This window comes from Polypterus senegalus, chromosome 16, assembly GCF_016835505.1.
Source record: "Polypterus senegalus isolate Bchr_013 chromosome 16, ASM1683550v1, whole genome shotgun sequence".
Lineage (NCBI taxonomy): Eukaryota > Metazoa > Chordata > Cladistia > Polypteriformes > Polypteridae > Polypterus > Polypterus senegalus.
Window position 1 is genome coordinate 1,403,624 of NC_053169.1, and position 22,309 is coordinate 1,425,932.

Genomic DNA, 22,309 nt, shown 5'->3' on the forward strand with positions numbered 1-22,309 from the left:
GTAAGGTAAGTAGCTTTTGTGCAGAATTGTACATTCCAAGTGTAAAAATCTTTCCAGTGGGCTTCCTGTAAAACTCTTTAAAGCCCACCCTCTGTCGTTCAGCACCATCGATGAGCCGATGACTGAACTCTTCACAGTCGCTTCTGGCCCCTTAGTTGCTCTCTGGCTGTAAAAACCGATGCCATGCATTCATTGGATGGTGACATCGCACTCTTTGCATACATTAGAGAAGGTGTGCTAAAGAGGAATCCTGGGGAAATGTTTAGAGATAATTGTTATACTTTGATTTCATTGAATTTTGTGACTATATAAGGCTAGACATTTTACTTCAAGGACCTAAATATAATCCATATGTGAAAAAGTAAGTACACCCCATGTTTAACATTTTCAGCAAATTCGGACAGACAAATACAAGAGGAAAATGTGCCCCTTCACTCGTTTATTATCAGCAGATGAAATGGTCTACGGGGGGAAAAAAGTGAGTAGACCCCTGGCCTCAGGAGCTGCTTATCACCCCCTACAGAAGAAATGCCTTCTTTTAGACATTTTGCCTAACTACCCACCAGTCTGTGACATTTTTGACCACTCATCCGAGCAAAATTCCAAATGTTTGTGGGTTTTTTTTTTTTGGTTCTTTATTTCGCCTTATGCAATTTCTTGTATTAGGAATTTGTTAGTTTTCGCATACCCCTTGGGGTCAGAGCGCAGGGTCAGCCATCGTACAGTGCAGGGCCCCTGGAGCAATTGAAGGTTAAGGGCCTTGCCCAAGGGCTCAGCAGAGTAGGATCTCTTTTGACAGTGACGGGGATTCGAACCGGCAACCTTCTGGATACCAGTGCAGATCCTTAGCCTCGGAGTCACCACTCCGTCCTTTCTTGCGTGTCCTGCCCGTTGCAAATCCCCCCCCACACCAATTCGATGGGATTCAAAACCGGGCTTTGACCAGGCCAGTCCGAAGTGCTCCGTGTGTTCTATTTGAGCCATTCCATGGTGGACTTGTTAGTGTGCTTTGGAAATATATATTGTTTTGTTGTTGTGTTCTTATCATATATATATATATATATTGTGGTCCCCAGCCGGGACGCCCAGGAGGACCAGAGGAGGGCTTGTGCCTCCTCCAGACCGCGAGGGGGCGTCCATCCTGGTTAGGTTGGGGGCCTCGGGTACAGGGCTTGGAAGCCCAGCCCTGTAGGGGCCCGTGGCCACCACCAGGCGGCGCCCTGGAGCTCAGCACTTCCGCCACACCAGGAAGTGCTGGGGGGAAGACGACAGGGGACACCTGGATGGCTTCACTTCCGCCACACTGGGGTGTGGTTAGGACTGATTGCCGGGAAGCAGCTGGAGCCCATCCGGGTTCCTATAAAAGGGGCCGCCTCCCTCCAGTCAGCAGTGGATGTTGGGTGGAAGTGGACAGAGCTGGAGAGAGGACTGGAGGCGGCCAGGAAAGAAAGGCACAGGAACTGTGAGCCCTGGACTTTGGGGAATCGGTGCAGGAGGCACTGGGGTTGGGTTGCATGTGATGTTAATTTGTAAATAGTCTAAATAAATAGTGTGTGGTGATGAACAATATGTTGTCCGTCTGTGTGTGTCCGGGTCAAAGTTCACAATATATATATATATATATATATATATATATATATATATATATATAATACTGTGATAGATGGCCGGCAGCTCAATCCGGCCAGGACATCCCTGAAAGAGAAGAATGGAAGAAGGCAGCCTTTTCAGGGCACTGCTTCCCCTGGGATGCTAGGTGGCAGCTCCCCTGGACGGCAACGGTTCCCCAGATTCCCTCAGGGCATTCTGGGACATGGAGTCCGCTTCCTCAGCCCTGTTGGGTGCCGCCAGGGTGAGCTCACAAAGAACCTGGGGACTCCTACTGTTACTACAAGCCGGAAGTACTTCAGAGTCACGATGATGGAAGCCCGCAGTACTTCCGGGCTACTTGAGGACTGAGGATGTGGCATTTGACCCAGAAAAAGAGGAGGAGCACTCCCGGGTCATGGACTATTTAAAGGACTGGTGAAGACCCAGCAAGAGAGCCGGAGTTGGGAGTTTGGGTGACGAAGCTGCTGGGAGTGGAGGATTATTATTGTATTTATGATTATTGAGATTTGGATTAGTGGAGAATTATGGCGATCGTGGTGCTTTGTGCACTTTATTTACGAAAAACATTAAAAATAATACAAGTGTGTCTTGGATGTCTGTCTGTTGGCTTTTATGGGGTGACAGCCCCCCTAGCGTCCACAATACACATTATTACTTCAAAAACTGTTTGCTTTATGATTATTTAACTGTCGATTGGGGACTTTTTTTTGAAGAAGTACGGCTTTGTCCAACACTCCTCTCGGCTACTAATTTCTATATTGTTCCCAAAACACAGAACTTGGGAAATAATAACACATCATCTAATTAGCCGAGGAGTCCAACAGGCTGGAATAAAAACCTGCAGCCACAGGGGGTCCCCAGGACCGAAGTTGGGACACACTGGGCTATTGTATTGCATTGAGGATGACTTGTGTTCTCTTCTGTGGATTGTGTTGTATTATAATTATCCCTTTTTTTGACACCCACCCTACCTGGTAAAGGTGGTGTCTCATTGAACTGAATTTCCCGAGGTTTCTTCCATTTTCTTTCCCTTCAAGGGTTTTTCTTTTTGGGAGTTCTTCCTCGTCATCTTAGAGAGTCAAGGCTGGGGGGCCGTCAAGAGGCCGGGCCTGTCAAAGCCAACTGCGGCACTTCCTGTGTGACTTTGGGCTCTACAAACATAAATTGTATTGTGTTGTTATGTGTGGGCAGGAAGATCTCCTGTTGGTCCCTTCAAATACCTTGAAAAGGCCAACTGTTTCCATGGGGTGCTCTGATATTTTTACATAACTGTAGTTTATGGGGCTGCATGTTAAACTAGAATTAGAATTGTGTTGTCACCCTCACTGTAAGCTACCTGGCTCATTATTATCACAGAGAAGTACAATTCACAATTAGATAACAGGTAATATTTGCTTACAGATTTACTGTACTTGAGCCTCCTGGGGTTGAGTAAATAAGGATACCTCGGGATGAGAAAAAATAACAGCTCTGCAAATGAAGTTCCGCTTCAGACGTCCATCTTCTAACAGACGAGACCGACTCTCGATTTGTTGTAAAGAAACTAGGGGACTCTGCCTCCTGCTCGCTTCGCTCGCCAACCCCCTGTGTTTGGTTAATCAGATATACAATTTTAAAAGCTTTTTTTTTTTTCTTTGGAATCGTTGCTTTAACTGGTGGACCACAGATTCTCATCGCGTATGGTCCATTATTGTGGAAATCTACGTTTTGTGCATTGAGTGAAACGAAGGCTAAAAGACTTTGTTTTCTGCTTTTTGCCTTTTATTTCTGACCTCGCTTTGCCCTGTTATTTTTTCAATGACACCTGGTCCTGGTGATGAATTACCTTTTGTTTGCGCTAATGCGATCTTTACTATCTTTTTTTTTTATACTTTAGCAACTGACGTAATAAAGTGTCGCAAAAGTTTTACTTGAACAATCGCCGACTTCGTAACCACAAACACAACTTTCTAGCACCTTCTCCAACCCCTCATCCCCCGGGTCTCGATTACCGCATCAATCAATACCCCGCTATCAGTCTTCTTTTCTGTACTCCGCCATCCCTCAATCGGACCGAACAGTCACTTAAAACAAAAAGGGCTTCAACCTGGCTGGGACGCTACAATACTTTCGAGTTTTACTGCTTTCATATTCTGTACCTTTCTCTGCGTGTGTTTCGCGCCATCGCTTGTTTGAGCCTTTCGAATTCCACTGCTTTCATAATCTCTTATCTGCCTTTTCTCTCCAGCGCTTTTGGGTCTCTTTTCTCCGCGCTGCTCTTTCTTAGTCGTTGACGTTTCATCTCGAACGTATTGTCCTTATACGCTTTATATGCACTGAGAGCACAGGATCTGTGTGTGCTACGTGCCTTTACACGACTGAGTGTTTTGCTGGCCGAGCTCTTATTTGATGAGAAGGGCGTGTCTTGCAAGAATCTCATGTTCCACGTCCCCGTTAGACGGCCCTGGGACAATCTCTTGGCACCAAGTCTCATGTTTACGGTCCCCGCAAGACGCTCCGTGGCCAGTCTTTTTTGTCACGCAGGTCTTTAAAATGTCTTCCGAGAAGATCATGTCTCATCGCCCTGCTTTTCCTTTCCAGGATTTTTTTTTTTTTATAACGGAGAGATGTTCATTTGCATTCTATTCTGTAAGGTAAGTAACTTTTGTACAAAATTATACATTAGAATTCCATCATCCCATGTATGTTTGAGCAACTGTTTTGATTTGATATAATTTATTGAGGGGAAATTGTCTTTTCGTGTGACCTTTTGGCGGTCTGAGTGCCCCTGAAGCAACGTTTGAATGAAACCTCAAAGTCTTGTCAAGCTGTGATAGTCCAAGTGTCACGTGGACAGACGAGAGTGACCTTGTTCCTTGCGTGTCATTGCTCTTCAGCTCTACGTGGATCCCCCATCGTGTAAATTGTTCTTCGCGCAGTGCAGACTCGGCGCGCTGAAGCAGGTATCTGGAGGGTCTCCCGTTACTCCCCAGTCTATAATCCAAACACAGTCAGGGACGGTCACAACACGGGAGATCATTTACTTTTTGATTTATTGAAAGTAAAATAAAAAACCAACTCAATCACATTTCATGGCCTTCGCCGTTTCCCAATTTTTAACATTCTGTTTCACAATAAATCCCGGCTCAAAATTATAAAAAGTACAAAAAAGTACAAAAAAAATGCATGCAACGTCCATTAAAACCATCCCCACGTTCCCTGTAGCTTTCGCTGTACAATGAATTCTGCTACAACATTTTCACATCGCTTTACCGCAGAGCACACAATCGATATTTTTGAATTCGTGTAGATGAGAAGAAGACAATAAAGTGTCATTTTCAGTAAATCTTACCACATGTTCTTTCGCTGAATTACTCACTTGATGCAAAACTTACAAAAGTAAAGTGAATAGTAGCGTACGCGGTGTTATAAATGATAGTTGGTGCGATTCTTGTCCTGGTAGGTTACATAGTAAACCTTTGATGCAATCAAAATGAACTCCAAGAGTGCGGATTCTTAACGTCGAACGTCGGTTATGTTTAAAGGTGGCACTTAACACTCCAATAACCAAGAAATATTTCATAATGTAATCGGTGATCACGTAACATGACTTGAAATCGAATAATCAATCTGAGTGGTGTCTACATCAGCCTACGTTGATTGTGAGCAATGGATGAATGAGTTGAGCTCAAGCTTGACTTGGCATGGCACCCACTTGGTGGGCACTGCATGTCCCTCTCAAAGCGCTCGTAAGTCCAGTTGCTGGGCCACGTGCAGTGGAGTCCACTGAAGGGTTGCAGTCCATCTTCTCGAACTCTTATAAGCACAATATATAATGATACATCTCTCTCTTTTTTTTTTTTTTCCTTTTTCGAGTTCAGTTCATTATTTACAAAAATCTCATCCGTGTCCTCCTCCATACTGTACATGTCACTCTTTATAGGAAAATCCACAAATAAATATACACTGCTCCTTAAGCGTGACTCTTAGTACTTGAAAAGGTTGATGAAGTCTTGTGGTGCAACAGGAATGCAGCAGGACTCTGTGTTGTTAGCCGTACAGGGGTGGCAGGAATCCTAGAGATGATAATGGAAAAATAAATAAATAAATAAATGGAGAATTCCAATGATGTACCACACAAGAAGGAATCCAGTCATCCATACTATGAACCTGCTCCAGTACGGGGTTGACCGGCAGCATCAGGAATCAACGGCAAGTCTAGTGAAGGGCAGACTCCCAATGGGCGAGAGACTTGAAGGATTTGGTATCATGCGAAGGAATTAGAATTCCTGGGAAAATGCAGGAACAGATTACAAATTCTGCGTAGGAAAAGGATTGTCCGCGAAGACCATGTGAGAAAAGATCGGGGTAACGGGACATGAAGGTGATTTTTGACGTGAAGTATGAACGACTACAAGCTACGGTAAAGGTGCGTGAACGGTAATCGGATGATGGAGAAGGAACGGCACATCTACATGAAAACGAAACAGGAGAGGAAAGGACTACATGGCAAAGACGGAGTGCTAGCATGAAACGAATGAAGAGGAGAAGTCAACGTGGAAAAACATGGCATTAGAGCAGGGGTGTCCAACTCTGGTCGTGGAGTGCCGCAGTAGCTACAGGATTTCATTCTAACCCTTTTCCTAATCAGTGACCACTTTTTACTAATTAACTCCTTTCCCCTTCGTTTTAATAGCCCTGTTTTTAAGGATTCAGCCCACTGAATTGATTTCTTTCTTCATTAAATGGCAGCCAAACAGAACTGAGATGTGAAACGAGCCAACAGATGACCAGCTAAACTGGAACGTCAAACTCCAACCAATTTCACTCCAATCACTTTCTTAATGAGACGCCAATTCTTACTGTTAATTAAACCCGTTGTTTCATTCCATGGCTCGTTGTTCTCGTTCTGCCACAGCACGCATTTCCAAAACTGATGATTTTCTGTTGTTCCTGAGAAAATCCTCAAAATGTTTTGGTGACCTCAGAGATCAACCTTACTGAGATCGTCACCTCTCTTTATTTTCAGATCTTGTGCGACGGGCACAGGTGAGCTGGTCATGTGGCTCCTTATTTTGTGTCTCCTTATTGTTTGGCTGCTCATTAAGGAAAAAGAAACAACTAAGGGGACGGAGTCAAGTTAATTAAAATTAAGGCAAAAGAAGTTAATTAGCAGCAAACACTAATTAAGAAGGTGGTCAGAATGAAAACCTGCAGCCACTGCGGCCCACCAGGACTGGAGTTTGACACCCGTGACTTAGAGGAATTGAAACCTTTTAACGGAAGTGAAACGGCGAGAAGAGATTCCTGTATAAAGATGAACTTGGGTGCACAGCATTGCTCGTCATGTTAAATGAGACCGCTATGTACAACTTGGCATTCGACTCTACTTTTCTTCCTAACCCATCTTAGACGGGTAGCCCACCTGGTATAACATAACAGTATTTCTCAACCCAAAAGTAGGGTGCGGGCTGCCACCGGTGGATCACGAGCTGCTAGTGCTTATGATGGACGTGGGTCAAGGTGGGTCACCATCCCGACGATTGCTCGATTTCCCATTCGGTAGAATCCCCAGTAGTCCCCCCATGTTTTAACGATTGCGTTCTAACCTCCCCCTGCCTGACGGTCACCAAAGGGGGGGACAAGGTGAGTCACGAAGACACTGACATTGAATGAAGTGGGTCACAACACCAAAAGAGGCTGAGAGACCCCGTAATACAACACATAATATGAGATTTTTCTCTGGAAATTTAGGACAAGTTCTCCAGAACTGGGACGTGTGGTATGGAGACGAGGTAAGGGGTACGTCGTGTTTCCTGTTCTTGGAGTTTTGTATTTGAATCCATCCTTGCTAATCACGGTGCTGGAGAGCGGCAACATGCGGCGTGTTATCTGGACAAGCAAATCAGAACGTCTCCATACTCGGCCCATGTGCCAGCACATATCATATAACCGATGCCCTTCGTTAGACCGGTGCACCCTCAAGAAATGGTTCCTACCTTATACCTGATGCTGCAGGGATCGGCTTTGGTTTCGACCCTAAATTCAAAAATGGATGTCCTATATATAAGCATTCTGTTAGGAGCTGGAGACACCAGTCCACCATATGGCACACTCACGCACATCACACATCCAAACTCGCATTGGCCTGGTTTAGAGTTGCCAGTCAACCTGACCAGCACATGACTGGCATGCGGAGAGGACGTGAAACAGAGAGCAGCGACCGGGGTGGGCACCGAATTGCGTGAGCCCGGAGAAACACTTACCTTCCAGAAGAGGATGTGGCAGTGGGTACAGAAGACGAGGGTGTCTCCATACTGTTCTCGTCTCGGGTAACATTTCACCAGCTTAAAGTACGTCTTCTTCCAGTCCAGCTGACCCTTTTCATTTACAATCAGACGCTTGCATATCTGTGGAGGTTGACAGAAAACATCACGTCTATGAGCCTTCATCATCTCAAGACGCTTTGCAGAATCACGCGTACTAAAACGGGGATATTCTGTAATGGGTGTGGAGGACAGGAGAAGGGAGAGGAAGACAAGGGTGGGCACTCTGGGAGGTCGATTTGTTTGGGGTCCTCTGACTCTAAGATTAGTGATACCCAATACACACCATACATAAGTGAAATTAGGAACATCCCAGGGACTCTGTGTCCATGTTAACCAGGATCCTCTGAGGACCGTTTTACAAGTGAGGGCCTTCAAGAACCCCAGTGTGGCTACATGGACGTTCTTAGGGGCTACCAACAGAGACAGAAACCTGACCAGGACTTGAGACCAAGGTATCCGGAGCTCTGAGGCCAAACTCTTTATCGAGGAAGTGTGGATGTGGATCGGCCTACGTAACGCGGGACCTTAAGGTCCTCTTCTTGTTCAGGTACCTGCCGGTCTGTGAAATGATAATGGCAAAGCTTCTTCCACAGCAGCCTGTCCTCCGAGAGCTTGTTCAAGGATGGAGACACCTGCCCCAGGCTGACGATGTCCCTCCCGTCAGATAACCGCTGCATGATGTTCAGCTGTAAGCAGACAGGAAGGTCTGTCAGGGTCATCCCTGCCGGGTTTGGCTGCAAAACAGAGACGTGAAGGGGTCATCACGACATCGTTCAGATACAGGTGGGTTTTTCCATAGTCTGTATGTTTGGATTTTTGACAAATATTTGACATTTGTAATCGGCCCACACCATAACTGGCATACGACTCAAGAGCCGAGTATGTGAGAAAACTGACGGCAGCTTTATATTATGAACGGGCACAGCAGGAGGGCAATGCAAGGGGTATAGAGAGAGCAGCCTTCGATATAAACTGGAGCGGCCGTCACTCTGTGCCACCCTTACGTTGTGTCACATCAGGCTGGAGAGAATTTGAGACTGTATATACTATAATATAATATAATATTTAATCTAATATGGTGGTGCCACACAGAAAAGAGACTGGGGTTCACATCCCAGGTCCTCCCTGCATGGAGTCTGCATGTTCTCCCCGTGTCTGTGTGGATTTCCTCCATCTGCTCCGGTTCTGTCCCCAGACATGCAGGTTAGGTGGATTGGCGATAGTGACTGTGTGTGTTTCTGGGTGCTCACCCTGCAATGGACTGGCACCCCTTCTAGGGTCTGTTTGTGCCTCTTGCCCAGTGCTTGCTGGGACTGGCTCCAGCTGCCCAGTAACTCTGGTCAGGATAAGCAGGTTTGAAAATGACTGACTGATGGGAGGATATTACTGTATAATACATGGGTTGGTACAGCAGTGCTGCAGCCCCCCCACTGTCTGTGTGGCTTCCCCCCAGATTCTCCTCCCGCGTGTCCCCAAGATGTGCAGGTTTGGCTAATCTGTGACGTTAGAAACGGCCAAAAAATGAGCGTGTGGGGGTGTGTGGGCCCTGCAAAGAAGTGGCACCACATCCAGGGCTGGAGCGTGCCTTGTGCCCAAGTGCTTTTGGGATCAGCTTCAGGCCCTCTGTGACCCTGAACTGGCATAAGCAGCTCTGACCGTGTTCTGCTGTACTATAATATAATATGACATGATTACATGTATTCCTGCGAAGGACTGGCGCCTCATCTAAATCTGTCTTGTGCCCAGTGCTGCCGGAATACTCTACAGCTCCATGGACTGTGCCCACCGCTCCTGAGGATTGCTTCAAGTGACCCTAAATTGGATTAAACCGGTTTGAAAATGTTATGTAATTCCAAGTAATTGTTAAGCTATGTTCGAATAGACTCTGCGCACACACACACACACACACACACACACACACACACACACACACAAGCCGCTGTATTGGATCAAACAAGTGTGAGATTGTCACCGTTTGTCTTGTCGTCGTATAGATTAGAACAGAATGTTGCATTTGTGGTCGATACTACATTGGGTTAAGCAAGTCAGAGACTGCGATGTACAGTCCTGCCATTGAATGTTGGGTTATGACAGAATAGAAGGTGGCACCGTGGCAAAGAGGCTTCTACTAAATTAGCTGAAGGTAGTTAGAGGTTGTAATGTCTCGTCATGTCATCAGAAGAGAATAAAAGAATAGAAAGCGCCATTTGTGACTTATACGATATTGGATTATATCTAGTCATGTTATGTTACTTTATGACAGAACAGAACAGAAGGTGGCACCGTGGCAAAGTGTCTGAGCACTTAACTGGACTAAGAAACTTTGAGACTGTGAGGTCGTGTTACGCAATATCATGTCCTGTCATATTACGTCAGAACAGAATTGAATACAATGTGGCAGTTGTAGTTTATACTCCATTGGATTAAGCAAGTTTGATATCGATATGTCTTGTCATCTTATGTTCGAATAGAACGTTGTGGTTTACACCATATTAGATTAAGCAAATTATAGATTACTGTGTCGTGTCGTGTGCCATTGCATGTTCGGTTATGACAGAATAGAAGGTGGCATCGTGGCAAAGAGGTTTATATTACTATACTCAGCAAAAAAAGAAACATCCCTTTTTCCAGGACTGTGTATTTCAATAATGTTTTAAAAATCCAAATAACTTTACAGATCTTCATTGTAAAGGGTTTAAACAATGTTTTCCATGCATGTTCAATTAACCCTAATCAATGAATTAACAGGCACCTGTGGAATGGTCGTTAAGACCCTAACAGCTTACAGAAAGTAGGCATTTAAGGTGACAGTTCTAAAAACGCAGGACACTAAAGAGACTTGTCTACCGACTGTGAAAGACGCCCAGGGTCCCTGCTGATCTGCGTGAACGTGCATTAGGCCTGCTGCAGGGAGGCATGAGGACTGCTGAATAAATTGCCATGTCCGCACTGTGAGACGCCTAAGACAGCGCTACAGGGAGACAGGAAGGACAGCTGATCATCCTCGCAGTGGAAGACCACGTGTAACAACACCTGCACAGGATCGGTACATCCGAATATCACACCTGCGTGACAGGTACAGGATGGCCACAACAACTGCCCGAGTCACACCAGGAACACACAATCCCTCCATCGGTGCTCAGACTGTCCGCAATAGGCTGAGAGAGGCTGGACTGAGGGCTTGTAGGCCTGTTGTAAGGCAGGTCCTTACCAGACATCACCAGCAACAACGCCGCCTATGGGCACAAACCCACCTTCGCTGGACCAGACAGGAGTGGCAAAAAGTGCTCTTCACTGATGAGTCACGGTTTTGTCTCACCAGGGGTGATGGACGGATTCGTGTTTATCGTCGAAGGCATGAGCGTTACACCGAGACCTGTACCCTGGAGCGGGATCGATTTGGATCGATGGCTAGGGCCATTCCCCCCAGAAATGTCCAGGAACTTGCAGGTGCCTTGGTGGAAGAGCGGGGTAACATCTCACAGCAAGAACTGACAAATCTGGTCCAGTCCATGAGGAGGAGATGCACTGCAGTACTTCAAGCAGCTGGTGGCCACACCACAGACTGACTGGTACTTTTGATTTTGAGCCTCCCTTCATTCAGGGACACATTGTGAAACATTTTGAGTTTATATCTTATGGTGTTGACTCTTTTAGTGTTCATACAAATATTTACACATTAAGTTTACTGAAAGTAAAAACAGTTGAAAGTCAGAGGACGTTTACTGGATTAAGCAATTTTGAGATTATGTCTTGTGATGTCACACGTCATGTTATATTAGAATAGAAACGAATGCGGCATTTGTGATTTATACGATATTAGATTATATCTACTTATGTTACTGTAGGACAGAAGAGAACAGAAGGTGGCACTGTGGCACGGTGTCTTGGCACTTAACTGGACTAAGCAACTTTGAGACCGTGACGTTGTGTTACGCAATATCATGTCCTGTCATAATGTGGCAGCTGTGGCTCATGTTTTATTGGATTAATCAAGTTATAGATTGCTATGTCATGTCGTGTCGTGTCGTGTCGTGTCGTGTGCCATTGCATGTTATATTATGACAGAACATAACAGGACAGAACAGAATGAAGCAAAGCTGCTTATACGACTGGGCGCTGGATTAGGCAGCCGTGAGATTACGTCTTGTGATGTCACACGTCATGTTATGTTAGAATGTGGCATTTGTGGCTTATACGATATTTAATCAAGAATGTTTGCGAGTGTCATGTCATGTTAAGTTAGAATAGAATAGAGGGTGGCACTGTGGCAAAGTGTCTTATGTTATAAAGGATTAAGCAAGTCTGAGATTGTCGTGTCATCTGTCACTGCATAACACCTCATGTGCTTATAAAATAGACGGTGGCACATTGAATTACGCGGGTCTGACATTGTTCGCTCATGCCATGTCGTGCCACATCCCTGTGACACCTTCTCCAGGTTTGGTTCTGCTTTGCAGTAAAGGGATTGTGGGTTCACGTCTCCGGGTCCTCCCTGTGTGGTAGTGCTTTGAGTAATGAGAGACGTGCTATATAAATGTATTATTATTACACTTGATGCTGCTGAGATGGCCGTGTGCCCGTATGACCCCAGAAAACAGACTAGAATGGTTCTGACGATGGATGAAGTGAATATTAAACAGTCGGCTCCGCAAAGACACACAGACCCCCCGAGAGGCCCCCCGAGATCTCACCCGCGTTATCTGGATGTTATTGAGCTGCTGCTGCCACAGGAGGATGTTCTGCATGCGCTGCACCCACATGTTGATGTTGCCCACCAGCACAGATTTGCCCATGCCCTGTACCAGGCTACAGAGGGATCTGTAGAGGCTCTGAAGCAGCTCCTTAATGAGGCGGATATTCTGCTGATCTTCCAGCACTGTCAACACAATGAAACACGTCGTCCATTTATATTTAGCTCCCCATCATTTATAAAGGCAGTCCTAACATTTATAAACACAGTCACTCTCGGGACACTCTGTTCACCTTCAAGAACTCACATCAGCTCCTTCATAAGACAGAGTCGGGCTCTTAGTTTGATGTTTTTAACTCCGGAGGCCCCCACAGGACCTCATTGTCACACATGGCTGGCTTTCGTGCTTGTGATCACCTGAACTCTGCCAATGTTGTTGTCTCGTTGAAGTTCTGAACCGAACGGAATGAATAACCAGACCAGACCAGCACTGTTGGCCTTTCGCTGGAATCCTCGGACATTTCAAATTTCATTTTCAGATGAACGAGTTAAACAAACCGTGAAACTGCTGGCGGCTCCGCTGGCCTTGTTTATCTCCAAGTGGCAGACGGCGCGGCCACGTGAGCGGAGCTCGGCCTGCCGGCCTGCACTGCCGCTCGTCCAAACACATTTCTGCTTACAGCTTCGAGAGGACTGCACTCCATCACACACGTCAACACTTCACACAAATATTTAGGAGACGGCCAGGGGGGGCCGCTGCTGCCTCGGACCCCGCAGTTACATTCAGAGCAAACCCCCTCATTACCTTTCTGCACCACCTTCTCGAGGATGTTCATGTAGTTCTTCTGGGCAATTCCGCTGAGCGAAGTGAGCTGGGATTTTGCGATAAGCTCCAGCAACTGAGAAATAACATTAAGAAAAAGAAACCATAAGCAAGAGCTGAAGAAACACCTTAATACAGAAAGAGTTCATCAAAAGAAAACCGGACACGACACTCGTTAGACAGCAAACTCGTGTGTAGGAGATCTCCGGCGCAGAAATCCTCCGCCCGACGTCAGAAAAGCATCAAATACTCGAACGTCTAATTAACGGGATTGTGAGAGTCGACCACAGCAGTTGGGCTGATGGGAAAAGCACTAAGATAGATAGGTAGACAGAGAATGTATTGTAGTTGGCAGGATTAGAGAGATAGATAGACATGAAAATGACTCTATAATAGAAAGAGAGAGATATGAAAGGCACTATACAGGGTGGTCCACATCTGATCATACAAACCCAGATCGTCTGGATGACTTTGATTTATACGGAGACGATTCCAGTTCGGCGCGAAGATGATTCTCCAAGCCGTCAGTTCGCACACTTCTCGATGGTGCGCGATTTTCCGGGTAATTTCCTATGCAATAAACTTAATAAGTTATAGCGTAATAAAAATTGCATAATTAGATCTGGACACACCCTATACGACTGATTGGTAGCCAGTGTTGTGCATGAACGAGTTCAAAAGAGCGCGTCCATTGAAGAAGCTCGTTTTCTAAGAACGGTGAAGTTAATGTAACGTATTTGTCAGCTCATTCAGTTTTAGGTGACATTCTCCATATATTTTAGGTTCAGACTCAACGTTTTGCCTTACCCTGTAATGTAGGGGTGGAGCCAAATCCGAATGAAGTATTTGGATAAGCACAAATAGTGGATTTTTTTACGAATATTTACTTCGTACGATTTTTTTTTTTTTGCCATTTATTTGTATTCAGAAAAAATAACATCAAATCAAATCGGCCCTGTCTGTGTGTGCCTGCACCCCCACTGCCACGAGCACGCGGTGAAGCTCCGCTTTAGGAAAACGTTGGACTTCGCGTTGTATTTTACGTGACGCGAATGTCGCCCGGCAGTGTAACGGGTTAGCTCACCTACACGCTGGCTCCACAGTCACACAATTGGAAAGAGAGCGGTAATTTATATGTATACTTGCATCTATTTTACATATATATATATATATATATATATATATATATATATATATATATATATGTGGTTATGTGTTTGTATTGCTGGTTATAACTTCATAAAGTGTATTTAAATAAAAAAAGTCTTCATAATTATTGTATTTAATTCAAGAACACTATTTAAAATCTATTATATACGGCAGGCAAAATTGAAAAAAGTAAATTCATGGGTCATTTCTCACTCCTTAAAAAATACAAAATGAACTGACCATGAACGAGTTCTAATTGAAATGGTGAACTCTGAATGTGAATTTATTCTTTTTAATCAGTGTGAACTGAACTTTGAGTGAGTTCTTGTGAGGTGTGAACTTGCGCATCACTGTAGATAGATAGATATGAAAGGCACTATATGATAGATGAAGTGCTATATCATAAATAGATATGAAAGGCACTGTATAGACAAAATAGACAGACAGACAGACAGACAAAGGGCACTCACTATATGACAGATAGACAGATAGATAGGAAAGGTGCTATTTAATATTCCAGTTTCTTTTCAAATGCCAAGGAAGCCCAGCTGAGTGAATTGCATTGTGCCCTACGGTGGTCTTGATGCACCTCCAAGGTTCCTGCCTTCATACGATGCTGTAAGGGAAGGCTAAGGCTCCCCATAATGAATCTAAGACATCTGATAGATGAGGGGAGGTCACGTCGTGTCGTGTTGTCTGTCGGCCTGCGGCGGCTGCTCATCGCCAGATGAATGAATCGCACCGCTGACGGCACATTGAATCGTGTAAATGCTGGTCTGCACGTCTGTACTGTACTGGTGATTAAGTTGCCTTTATTTGCCCTTTCCTGATTTTCGTTATCATTTCTAATATTTTGCCACTGAATGCTCAGCATATTAGATAAACAGCACCTGAGTGAATGTGTAACTTATGTTATTAAGGTTTATTTCAATATCTAATTAAAAAAACATCTACTACCACTCTGTGGGAAAAAAAAAAAACTCCCCTAAGTTAAGTCTTCCCAATTAAAGGAATAATTCGAGTCCTGCTCCACATAAAACTCACTTACTATCCGAGTCAAGTCGGCAGCACAGTCACTCAAACAGCCAGGACACGAGCGCCAGACTCACCCTCACTATGTAGTTAAATCTTCTGGAATCCAAAATCGCATTTGAGAAATCTAAACGGTTGAAGGCTTCACCGAGGGTGCAGTAGCCGTGACGCTGAAAAGAAAAGCCACAAATAATCAGTGAGAGTTATTAGGAGAAAGACTGCGTTAAAGAAGAGGGCGATGGAGTTAGTTACCTCTTTGGTGCTCTCCTTATGCACGTATATCCATTTATCTCTGTAAAAGTCTACAAAGAAACAAATCCGAATGATTCCTATTAAGTATATGGCTTGTGCTCCAAACATGACAATATTTACATTTGAATTGCACACACACACACATCCTAACACGTTACTCCTGATTGGATCCAACGCAAACTTTAATTCATTATTGTTTTGAAATATTTCTAATTATCGAAATTCCATCTCTGATTTTTCACTATAATTTACGATTAACGTGTTCGCTCTAGCAACGTGTGTGTTTATCGGTTTTCCAGTTCCCGCCGTCTCTATTTGACGTTGATTTTTGCATCGAGTATCGAGTGTTGGCTATTTCTTTTCTGACTTGCCGGTTACGACCCTCCACTTCTAGCTGCGATTACGATTTATAATCCCATTCCTTTTTTTAACTAGATGTTACTGCTGTCACGTTGACACATTAAATAACGTTTATAAATGTCTATTTTTAGTTATTTTGTTAAAGTTCATTAGAGTTGGTTATTTTCTGTGTTGATTTGTTTAAACAACGTTTATTTTTATTTTCATATTGCTCTATTCTTTGTTTAAGTGACACTAGTATCACATCACATGACTGCAGTCATCGCTTCCCTGACATCACCGGCAATACAAAGGCATATCTGTTGTGAATTTTACTTCATTGGATAAAGAAAACAACTTATTAGCATCAGTTTCTACTTCAAGATAGGCCGAGCGTCACGCCTCCTTTTTGACTTTTGAACTCTTTCTCATCTTTATCTTAGCTCCCCGGTGTGCTCATTGGTTTCAGTTGCCTTCCTGGTGATCTTTTTTGCTCGTACTCGGCTTTTCATTACGATTTTTTGCCTTAACATTGCTATCTCCTGGTCATTCCAGGAGTTCACAAAAACCTTTCGACATGTGCGTTGTATTTTAACATCCATACAGTCACTACAGTCCAGTCTACCAGAAACATTACTCTCTCCATTCTGCATGAAATCATGAGATTACGTTTTTTTTTTTCTCTACTTTCTAATTGGGGAAAGTAACAAATAAATATCATTTTTGAGTGGCGTTAGGCCTTCAACGAGGAGTCTCACACGTACTCCATTTCAAAGTTATTTAACCTATCGTTATTCGAGAAGTCTTCTTTATTTTGCTTTTCTCCACCAGGCAAAGAAATTCATATCTGAGAAAGGTAGGACAGCAGAACCTCCACCTCACGAAAAGAAAAACTTACATGGGAGCTTGGCATTGTTGTTCAGAAGATCCTTCTTCCTTTTTTTGATGGCCACACCACAGTTGAAGGTATCAAAAATGTTTTCCTTGTTATTCCCTTCACAGTTGCTATAAATGAAAACAAAGAAATGAGTTGCGTCCAAGAAAGTCAGCAGTAAGTCCTATTAGAATCATCTGAAATATACAGTATATACACTGGAGAATACAACTTGACAAATCCGCTCAAACGGGACATGCGGACCTCAAAAGTGGGGCCCCCTTAGGTGCGGGGTCTGGGGTGGTCGCCCCACTTGCCACCCCCAAACACTGCTGTTGCCCTGGAGGGCTACAATGGCCCTCCATTGGTATTCGGTTGCGGCAACTAACTGACCCAACGTCTTGTGCCTTCATTTTTGCTGTGTTTTAATATCAAGAACCTTCTTCTGTTTACATCTTCCTTAATCAGCAGCCAAACGACGATTAGAGCGACGGGTGATGTGGGCGAGTTCACAGGTGTCAGCTGGCATCGTGTTTCTAATGCCGCGAGGGTAGCCGACCTGAAGTCTGGGTCACGGAGTGGCACTACCCCGATCGGTGCCGCTGCACTGAGGTCCAGTCTCTTGTTCGATTCTTTTTTCGGTTATTGGATTTTGTTGTAGTTGTGAGCACTTTTTCTTATTGACGTTTGTGCATGGAATTTATTTTTTTTTTTAGTTTATAATTTTTGGATTCCTTATTTTCGATTTTTAGTTAATTATCGGTATGCTAGCAAGGAGTATTTCATGACAGTGACCGGGGAAAAAGACGTAGTAAAAAGCTGAAAAATACAAACGTGTCGAATCATGGATGTCAAAGAACACGACAGATAAAGCCAAAACAAGAGATGAAAATCGTTTACAGCTCAGCGGAAGTCGAGGCCAGAAAAATAAAACCACTGAAAATGAAAAGATGTTTGAAAGAAAAAGAAAAAAAAGATTTTATTATCCGCTGATTCAGACAGGAAATGCTTCTTTCCATGACATTAATCGCCATCGCATCATCAATCACGAGTCACGACCTCTGAGGAGACGCCACTTACGAGGGCAGCTGTCCTATGGATGGTGGAGACAACATGGCGGCTATAACATCCATCCATCCCGCTACATCTTAACTACAGGGTCACGGGGGGTCTGCTGGAGCCAATCCCAGCCAACACAGGGCGCCAGGCAGGAAACAAACCCCGGGCAGGGTGCCAGCCCACCACAGGCGGCTAAAACAACCTCAATAAAAGTACAAACATGAAAGTAAACTTAATTTCGGATTTCTGCGTTAGGTAACAAACCCCCCACAAACACAAGAGTAAGAACCTCCCCCCCCAACTGAGAGAGACAGAACTTGGATTTGCCCCCCAGGGTGAAATATGGCACAGTGCCACATAAAGACACAGGCATTTCTGAAATATACAAGTGTTGTGTTAGTTGTATAAATCTCTAAAACTAAAGGAACACTCTTTGGTTATCTGGGCCAGGGGTTTTTACACTTCCCTTCCCTCTGTTATGATCGCATTGGAGGTTTCACACACTAACTGCTAAATCAGAGTTAACTTGTAGTAGGCAAGCAATTTATGGGTTATCTGCAAATTGTCTTTGGGGCTGCGAGCGCATTGGTGGGTAACACGTAAATAGAGAAGAAGAGACGACTCTAACAAGCCGTTGAAATCGAATATCACGATTTCAGACTCGAACTTTGCGGTGGTGAGTTGCTAATTGTTGAGATATTCAGATGGTTAGGGGTCTACGTATCAGAGTCAGAATCTCTTTGTCATTGTAACAAACACAATGGGTGGAGTGGTGGCTCTGAGGCTAAGGATCTGTGCTGGTATCCCGAAGGTTGCCGGTTCGAATCCTCATCACTGCCAATAAGAGATCCTACTCTGCTGGGCCCTTAACCTGTAATTAGTCCAGGGGCACTGCACTCTGACCCCACGGGGTATGCGAAAACTAACAAATTCCTAATACAAGAAATTGTATAAGGTGAAATAAAGAACAAAAAAAAAATACAACAAAATTCAGTACAGTCCCTGCAGTGTCAAAAACAAAAAATGTAAATAAATAGGATTACTTTTTTGGAAAAATGAACGTAATCCAAACGCTGGCTGAAACCAAAAGTGAAATATTCTCTATTGTGATGGCAAGGTGATTTTTTTCATTCTTATTTAAGATGCCTATAATCTGCCCTTTCCATGTGTGACTTACAGATATGTTCGTATTTGGCACAAATAACTCGCCCACCCCATCTTCTTTTTGGGCCTTCTTCTAGACTTTGGGGTGAACCCCCCCTTGACAGCAGACCTCTGTGGAGCTTTGAGGCCTACTTCTCCAAGCCGAGTGTCGCCAGCCAGCAAGAATCCTACCACCCCGTCCCCTCAAGTTCAAGCATTCTTCACAAATTCAGTGTCCCTTTCGTCATTCGTTGGGCGTGGGATCCAAAGTATTAAATTTGTTCAGCTGTTGGTTGTGTTTACTCTCTCGCCAGCCATCTGTGAGTGGGCATCAGCGGCCGGCAGAAGGTCATATCCCAAACAAATCTATTTTTATTCTTGGACTTAAGCAACAGTTATTAAAATCGGAATAAAAATAATTGGATGTAATGTGAATAGCGGGGCATTATCTCCAGCAGTCAAAGGGATGAAATGCCAGGGAGGACTTCAATGAGGTTAACACCTTAATTGAAAGACACGGGCGTCGCTTCTGGTTTACATTTCTCTCCTAAGCACGGAGGACGTGAAACAAAGAGCATGTAACGGGAGCGGACCGGCGTCCCGCCCAGGGTGTGTTCCTGCCTTGTGCCCAATACTGAATTGGAGTAAATGGATCTGAGAAGCTGGTCTTTCTTGACTCTTTTTATTTGTTTTAGATGGCTTTGTTATATCAAAGAGGCTCAGAAAAATGACTTCTAATGAAGACCCCTCCAGATTTAGCCATTTATCTAATCCCCCAACCTTCTTAGCCAGGACAATATGGCACAAGAACAGACCCAACCGTGGCTGAGCTGGCCGTCTATCACTCAATACTCATAAGAAGATAAGAAATGTGACAAAGGATTGGAGACCTTTACAGAAGATCTAGCTAAGCTCTCCCGTTATCTCGTCAAAGCCTCGGTAGTTTGTTTCAGATTTGAGTAATGAAGTGCGTCTTGGCTTCAGTCCTGAACACACGTCCACAGGCGTCCTCCAGTATGCCATTCACCGTTTAGTTAGATCAGCTCTGAGGATTCTGAAGAGCCGGTTGAAGTTCCTATGCAGTCCCCTCTGAGTTAATTCACGGTCCTTAAGTCCCATGATGCACCTGCTCGTCCTCCGCCACCGAGCTTCATGTGCTGCTATGTCTTTCTTGTAGGGTTGGTGACCAGAATGTCAGATGAGGCCTCACTATCGTAACGTCCTATCGTACACTATCGCCACTGGACCAGTCGCCTGCCATTTATAGAAATAGGACTGGACTGGCACCCCATCCTGGGTTGGTTCCTGCTTTGTGCCCAGTGCTGCCAGACGTCCTGTGAACCAAAACTGGATGAAGCGGATTTGAAAACGGTCCGTGTCTTCTGTCATTGCTGACCGCATTTTATGTTAGACAGTTAGAAAATGGCCGGTCTACTTCATGTGTGCCTGCCCAGATGTAGCCAACCTGGCACAAGACGAGAACCAACCCTGGAGTGGACGGTGGCACAGCGGGGGCTATTCCCTGGTATCGCCTAACGCTGCAGCAGTTTTAAAATTTACAGAAATAGGCCTGGACTGGCACTCCATCCTGTGTTGATTGCTGCCGTGTGCCCAGCGCTGCCACGCAGAATTGGATGAAGTGGATTTGTAAACGTGTCACGTCTTATGTCATTACTGCATTTTTACATTATGGTGGCTTTGTTATGCTGCTCTAATTAACATTTGCCCGCATTTCCAATCCACATTGTTGTCATCCATCCTTTATTTTCAGAACCTCCTAAGCAAGAGTCATACAAGTCGACATGACACAAGACTAGAACCAGTCTTGGATGGGATGCCAGCACATCAAGGGATACTTATGAAGATATCTGACTGAGGACGTTTCTTGCCCAATGCTGCCAGCATGGACACAGTGGGCACACCAAGGGTTGCCCAATAGCAGCACCTGTGCCTCCTTATTTGCACCCAGCTAGCACTCCTTTTCCAGAGCTCACTGATTCAGCCATAGGGGCACAAAGAGCAGAAGCCTACCCTGGCAACCCCTGGCACAAGACAGGAATCATCCCTGGAGAGGATGGCAGCAAATTTAGTGTCACCAGTCTACCTATGAAACATTAAGTACAAGAACATCGGGAGAACATGCAAACTCGACCGCGAGGGAGCTCATGCATCTCGTGTGTACCCGTTCACTGTGCCAGCACCTGCTTTAAAACCAACTCAGTGCTAAGGACCAAAGTGCTTCACAACCACCCAAAGTGTCCGTGCCAGGAGAGAATGCCACGTGCCGTTGGTCTTAAACCTGAATGACGCACAGCAGCAGGCTGGCTCTGTTTTTGTTTACATTCCCAAAGGCGAGGAGCAAATGAAAAAAAAGAAAAACCTCACAAAGTATTAAAAAAAAAAAGGACAACGCAGATGGGCACGGGTGACAAATCTGGTGCGCTCTCTCTCCCTCATGGGGCACAAACTCCACTGGCACAAGTTGTGTCGCCACTCTCTCTCCCTCCACTAACCTCTCAAAGCTCGCACAGTTGTTGTCTTCTTCGTTTGAATATTTTTTCCAGCCGTCTCCAGTTTTCACCCAGCTCTGCCCAGGTGATCGCCAATCCTGCCCTAGAAATGGCATGATGATGATGATGATGAAGAAGATGATACAATAAAGTCAGAGGAGCTTCGGATTCAAAGTGTCTTCCAAGAATGCTGATTTTCTGTCTGCGCAGTGCAGCAGCGGCTGCTGTATTTATATCTCGCCTGCTGTTGTTTCCGGAAATCTTTTCGAGCTGCTTGGAAAAAATGGCTCACCACGTGGCTTTGTTTATCATCTTACATTGTTGCTAAATGTCGCTGGCCGCGGATCCTGTTACTCTGTAGGCAACCAGCTGCTGCCACTTCTCCAAAAGCAAAGCCTCTGCCCAGGTTAGGCCTGAAGGGGTGACGAGCAGATGTTGGTGAAGGGGGAGCTCAGGGGCAGAACTTAACACACGAGAAATAATACAAGGAATAACTTAACACAATTATTACATAAC

General features: G+C 44.8%; 1 protein-coding gene across 1 annotated transcript; it reads right to left on the reverse strand.

Moving 5' to 3' along the window:
* Positions 1 to 4,673: 4,673 nt before the first annotated feature.
* fbxo32 (F-box protein 32) lies at positions 4,674 to 22,010 on the reverse strand. The gene is made up of 9 exons (XM_039738032.1): positions 21,797 to 22,010; positions 17,106 to 17,212; positions 15,869 to 15,918; positions 15,694 to 15,786; positions 13,418 to 13,511; positions 12,614 to 12,798; positions 8,471 to 8,653; positions 7,857 to 8,000; positions 4,674 to 5,666 (listed from the first exon to the last, which is right to left on the reverse strand). Exons 1-9 carry the CDS (start codon positions 21,907 to 21,909, stop codon positions 5,577 to 5,579), a joined length of 1,059 nt encoding a protein of 352 aa, XP_039593966.1. The 5' UTR covers positions 21,910 to 22,010; the 3' UTR covers positions 4,674 to 5,576.
* Positions 22,011 to 22,309: the final 299 nt, after the last annotated feature.

Excerpts from the sequence above, each read along its gene's own strand:
- fbxo32 (XM_039738032.1), bottom strand. The coding sequence starts at position 21,909 with ATGCCATTTCTAGGGCAGGATTGGCGATCACCTGGGCAGAGCTGGGTG. Across the intron at positions 15,787-15,868 it reads ATAAGGAGAGCACCAAAGAG|CGTCACGGCTACTGCACCCT; the intron begins GTAACTAACTCC and ends TTTTCTTTTCAG. Across the intron at positions 12,799-13,417 it reads CGAGAAGGTGGTGCAGAAAG|TGCTGGAAGATCAGCAGAAT; the intron begins GTAATGAGGGGG and ends TTGTGTTGACAG.